Genomic DNA, 6,455 nt, shown 5'->3' with positions numbered 1-6,455 from the left:
AGAAGCCACTACAATGAGAAGCCCGCGCACCGCAATGAAGAGTAGCCCGGCTCTCCGCAACTAAAGAAAGCCCATGCGCAGCAATACAGCCAAAAATAAATTAATTAATTAATTAAAAAAAATAAAGTTGATGGATCTCAATTTGTATCTTAGCTCTGCCATTTGCCACTTCTGGACTGATCTTGGGTAAATTACATAACCTCTTTAAGCCTCAATTTCCTTAGTGGTGGAGTAGGTACAATAATACCTCTAAAATAATATGAAGCTGTTGCAATGAATAGTATAATGGTGAAGAAAACTTCACAAAGGATCCGGCATATAAATCTTAACTTCATGTTCACTAAGTTTTAACCATTTTTACTTAGTATTACTGTTTTCTTAATCTAGTTCTCGTAAACCTTTCGTAGCCTAGTTCTTTAGCTATGAAATGGGAATTTTAGGTTTGCTGGAAGTATTTGAGATAATAAATGCAAAACATATAGCACAGTACCTGGTACATAAGGAGCACCCAATAAATAGTAACAATTATTGCTATTTATAAGAGCTCTGAAACAATCAATAGGCAATAAACAAAGCTCTTGTTTGATAATGAATATGACATCTTGCCACATTAAAAAAATAAGTTTGGAGAGATTTGGTAAGTAGTGTTCAATATAGCGATACCTTCATAAAACTCTATGTGTCCGTGTCTTCTATCCTGCACCCTTCTTGGCTCTTGGAATGAATGCTCTTAGCTGCATAAGGTAACGTTAGAATACAATCACCTTCATCGACTAACAAAGAAATTCTTGAACTGAGGAGCAATAAATTATGTCTCCCCCACATAAACTTTGAAAGCAACAGATTAAAATATTCATTGCACATCCAAAATGAAGTCTATTTTGAGGTGTGTGTCTAACACTGCATATTATTATAATATGCTTTTATGTATACTGGGTTGTTTTGATTTTTTTTTCATTACTAGTTTATATTTTATTGGCTCTGATTGATTACCTGTGTGTACCTTGCATCTCTGGGGAATTAGTATTTATTATGTCTACATTTGAAGTTTATCTGAATTGTTTCTAAACTGAAGTTACTCCATTGCTGTTTGCGGTTCCTGATTAAGGATTAGGAGATCTGTATTCCAGTTTTACCTCTGCCAGGACTAGGTGCCTGACCTGGAGTAAATTATTTACTTTCTCTCTGGGTCTCAGTTCTCTTATTACCAAAATGAGGGTGACTTCCCTGGTGATCCAGTGGGTCAGACTCCACACTCCCAACGCAGGGGGCCGGGATTAGATCCCTGGTCGAGGAACTAGATCCCGCATGCATGCCACAACTAAGAAATCCGCATGCTGCAACTAAGGGTCCCGCATGCCACAACGAAGGTCCCACATGCTGCAACTAAGACCCGTCACAGCCAAAATCAATCAATCAGTCAATCAATCTTTAAAAAAAAATGAAATGGGGGAGTAATTGGATTGAGTGATCTGTTTTCTCCATTCCAGCTCTATTATTATATGAGTCTCTCCTTTGTAGGTGGTGTCATGCCTGCATGGAAAATACATACCTGAGTATCTTAAGACTGAGAAAATGCAGGTTGTGAGTATGATATGTAAAGCACCTCATAGAGGACTTTGCTTTCAAGGCAAGAAACAAATATCAAGGTGTTTTTTTTTAAGGGGGGGTACCAAAAAGGACAAAATATAATAATGTTTCAGCGGTGATTATGTCATTTTGGAGGGGCGGTTGAAAACCAAGTCTCTGCCATGTGGTGTAACATTTCCCCGAGGCAGGTAAAAGGCTGCTTCCCCTGATCACTAACCGGGGTAAGGTAACTTCAGTAAGCAACCTGCACGGGGCATCGGTGGGGTCGCTTCCATACAGCATTAGCAGCAGTCTTTGGAGACTTAATCCGGTGGGTCTAAATGCCAAACAAGATCCAGGGTCTGCTTTGGTGAATACGGTGCAGGGACCAATTAATATGGGCTCGTGCTTTGCCTGACACTAAGTCACCTTCCAGGCGGAAAAGAACATCAGCAGAAAAGGACTCGGTGAGGTTTGAGGGGAAGAAGAGCCCGCATTCCTAGCGCCTTAGGACACTCCCGGGAGGAGGTCGGTGGGTGGGGCAGAGACGCAGGACGGTCGCTCCCTTGGAGAGCGGGACGTGAACTGTCTACGCAGGCACTTGATTCTTCCAACCACAGCAAGTTAGATTAAAGCGAATGCCAAGGCAGCCTCAAGCCTCTCGAGGGGCAACAGAAAAGATTCCTGGAGGAGGAGGGAGGTGCAGTGAGCGTGGGCGGTTGATAAGCGAAGGAACAAACATAAGTAACCAACTCCTTTGGCTGCCTCGCCTTCCAGCCCAGCCCGGGAACACTTCCCAGCACGGAGAAGCCGTCAGGGCTAGTGCGAGCTCTCCATCAATCAGTGACGTAAGGAAATTTCCAGAGACAGTCATTGGCTCGACTGCCCGGCACAGTCCTGGACCCAGAGCTGCAGTTGGCTGAGGGGTTGCCGTGGCGACAGGTCGCGCACAGGCGCAGTGAGCCTCAGTGGAGGCCTGGTGGCTGCTAGGCAACGGGAAACATTCTCGGCTTAGAGACAACTTTCTACTAGACCCTGCTTTTTCTCTGTCTCAGGAGACCGTCTGAGGCGGCTGCTGGTCTAGTCTGACTTGGTGAGTCCTGAGGAATCGAGCTGTGGGGCTGAACTCCGAGGCGGGAGACTTATCATGCTTTTGGAGCACATAAGGAAAGGCTCAGAGAGGCAGAGAGGCAGAGAAGGCCAATGGAAAGGCATTTTAGTGATACCTACTACCTACCTAGCAATTTAGAGGGCTGGAAACCGAGGAACAGAGCTATCAAGAGACTTGTCCAAGGTCACACACGGAGTGGTCACGTCTGGACCTCTGCTAGTCAGTATGGTAACCACTAGCCACAGGGGGCTAGTCTGAATTGAGATGTGCCCTAAAGGTGAAATACTTTGAAGACGTAGTAACAAAAAAGAAACTATCATATTAATAAGTTTTATATTGATTACATGTTGAAATGATAATATTTTGTACATGTTAAATAAAGAACATTATTAAATTAATTTCTTTTTTTGTTTTTGAATGTGGTTACTTGAAAATTTTAAATTGCATAGGAGATTTGCATTATATTTTGGTTGGCCAGTGCTGATCTAGACTAAAACCTGGGCCTGCTGACACCTGGTTCAAGACCTCGTGTGTTGTAATACTGTTTTTAAGGAAAGTATTTCCACCCATCTGGTGGGACCGGAGTGTGAGTGGTGGTGAGGGTACAAGACCGCTACAAAAGGCTCATAGTTCTAGTGTTCTGGGACCTTGCTTATGAATCAGAATCTGCCTTTTCACAAGCTCTTCAAGTGATTCTCATCCACATAAAATCTCCAGAAGCGCTGTTTTATGCTTTAGCCTTCAACTCTTTTTTCCCTTTATTTGGTTTCTCTGTGAGTACCTAGGCTATATATCTCAGATTACCTGCATTAGAATTACCTGCATTTTGAACACTACCCCCACCCCCGGAGATATTTTGCATACTCAGGTGTGAGAAACGATCTCAGTATAATGGCATTTCTCTTCATCCTTCCAAATCTGGACCATTGTGGTCCCCAAATCAGAGGCAGCAACAGCATCACCCAGGAAGTTATTAGAAATGCAAATTCCTGGGTCCCACCCCAGCTACGGGGCTTCTAGAAGGCCAGGCATAGTTCCGAATTTTCATTCCTCTGGTTTAGGTCCTCAGTTTGGGAAGAATGGGGTAACTTTGATAGGTTTTCTTTGGGGATAAGCAAATTCAGCTCTCCGTGGTTCTTAAAACCCCTCCACTTAGCCCTACTTCCCCAATCCTTTTGCTCTACTTTTCATTTTTCTTTTCTTGACCCTAAACCCTCTCCAGGAGTGAAGATGGCTTTTCGTGCCTCAGACAATGAGTTGGACCTGGAAAGTATTGGAGAGCTGATGGAAAACCCTGCGATTACAAGACTGAACAGTATAAAAGCAAAGGGAAGACTGAGTTTTGTAACACCCACAGAAAATGAAGGTGATACACAATTCCTGACATTTAAGCACACTACAAAAGCTCAGGAGAAGACAAGAAAACGACAGCAGCCTATAAAACTAGAGCCTCTGGTAAGTTTGAAAACCAGCATTTTAGCCACTTTTGGCTACAGAGGATGTTGCTTTGGGGGATGGAAGTAATTTCTAGACTCTTAATTAACAAAGAAGGAAAGAAAACCTGAAAGTTAAGACTCATTTATGAAATTGTAAACACACTTATTTATTCAAAATTATTGAGCTCTAAATACTGTTTGAGGTGGTGGGATGCAGTGGTGAACAAAGTTTTCTAGCAGATAAATTTTCTCTAGCATTATGTACAATACGGATACTTAACTATGTAGGCTGTAAGGCTCTTTTAGGTACTGGGGTACCGTTTGATACTAGGAACTTCAGTAAGAGTAATATATATAATTACATAATTTTATTATTTTTAAAGTGAATGCCTAGTGTCCTGAAAAATTTTGTACATGTCTGAAAATAGTTTTAAGAATCCATTTATGCCCTTGGATAATTATATATCCATGTAAAAGACCAGTGAAAGTGCATAAAAAAGTGAAAAGTGAAAGTCCTCACTCGGACTTTCAGATGTTAACTCCTGTTGTTAGTGGTTGCCTTTCAGGCTGTTTTATATGTTTATTCAAATATATATGTGTATATATATATATGTATGTGTTTGTGTATAAACATATAGCTTTAAAGAAAGATTATACAGTACATACTGATCTTCAAAGTACTGATTTCACTAAAACATATGGAAGTCTTTCCAATTTGTGCATACAGAGGTATCTTCTTTTTTTTTTTTTAATAGAAGATGTTGGGGATAGAAGTTTATTAATTAATTTATTTATTTTTGCTGTGTTGGGTCTTCATTTCTGTGCGAGGGCTTTCTCTAGTTGTGGCAAGTGGGGGCCACTCTTCATCGCGGTGCGCGGGCCTCTCACTGTCGCGGCCTCTCTTGTTGTGGAGCGCAGGCTCCAGGCGCGCAGGCTCAGTAGTTGTGGCTCATGGGCCCAGTTGCTCCGCTGCATTTGGGATCCTCCCAGACCAGGGCTTGAACCCGTGTCCCCTGCATTGGCAGGCAGATTCTCAACCACTACGCCACCAGGGAAGCCCCAGAGGTATCTTTTCTAACAGCTGCACTGTGTTTTGTTGCATGGATGTGCCATGATAGAGTACCCATTAATTGTTCTCCTAAAAGGAGTTCTGGTTATTTCCTTTTCATTTTGTTGTTGTTATTATTTTGCTATTGCAGATAATGCTGCATTGAATGACTGCCTTTGTACAGATAAAAATGGATTTTCAGAAGTGGCATTTTGTAGGTCATAGAATATGTACATTTTAATTTTGAAAACTATTGCCCAATTGTGCTGAAAGGTTTACCTTTGCACCTACGATGTATAAGAGGTCCTGCTTACCTACATCTTTGCCAAAACTGACGCTATCAGTTCTCTTATTTTTGCTAGACTGATAAGTTAAAATGGCATCACATCTTATTAATGAAGTTAATTGTATTTTCATTCATTCATTGGCATGTATGTAACATTTCGTGGATTCTGTTCATAATCACTGTCTACTTTAAAATTAGATTGTTTGCTTTTTTCCTATCAGTTTCTGAGGTTTTTAAAAACATATATATATAATGTATATATGTGTAACTGAATCACTGTGCTGTATACCTGAAATTAACATGATATTGTAAATCAACTATATTTTAATTAAAAAAAATAAATAATAAAAACATATATATACATATATATTATGGACGTTAACCCTTATTCCATTGCTTCTCAAATTTAGGTACTGATTCATGCTGGAGGAAAACATTCTTGAAGGTCCATAGTGCTCATTTGTTATTTTTATTTTAATGTTACTTTATGTGAAAAACGGTTTACCTGGGGATTAATTCAAAATTTTTGATAAACAAATTAACATCTTAAATGCAAAGAAAACTACACAGCCAATTGCAATTCTGATTAACAGAAAATGCAAAGTAACAGATGTTGTTGACACTGAACTTCCATTTGCAAGGTGGGTATGGCACTACCTGCAGCTGCTCTCTTCTCCAGAGAGCAGTGTGCCTGCACTATGCATTGTGGGGAGTTTGGGGGCCTCTCTACTATTTTTTTCCCATGGAATTAGTATTAAACCTTTTACACTTGTTTCTTTCTGACGGGTTTACCTTCATGTGGCAAAAGTGTATAATTAACCCTTGATGATTAAAGTAGTTCCGTTTGACATCAGTGTGATAAATTTATGTATATTGAATTCAACGCCTACTACATGCCAGGCTCTGAGTCATGCTCTGGGGATACAACAGTGAACAAGGGAGAACAGATCCCTGTTGACATTCTAGTAATCCTAAATAATTAAACTGAAGAACGTCATCTAATGA

General features: G+C 40.5%; 1 protein-coding gene across 1 annotated transcript in view; it reads left to right on the top strand.

Annotated features, from left to right (window-relative positions):
• The first annotated feature begins 2,587 nt into the window (after positions 1-2,587).
• DNAH6 (dynein axonemal heavy chain 6) overlaps positions 2,588-6,455 on the top strand; it is a 291,757-nt gene continuing 287,889 nt past the window's right edge. Inside the window, 2 exon segments of the mRNA XM_030837528.2 lie at positions 2,588-2,662; positions 3,903-4,135. Coding sequence (XP_030693388.2) covers positions 3,911-4,135 — 225 coding nt within the window. The 5' untranslated portion in view covers positions 2,588-2,662; positions 3,903-3,910.

The sequence above is a fragment of the Globicephala melas genome, chromosome 12, assembly GCF_963455315.2.
Source record: "Globicephala melas chromosome 12, mGloMel1.2, whole genome shotgun sequence".
NCBI lineage: Eukaryota > Metazoa > Chordata > Mammalia > Artiodactyla > Delphinidae > Globicephala > Globicephala melas.
This window is presented reverse-complemented; position numbering and strand designations above follow the sequence as displayed.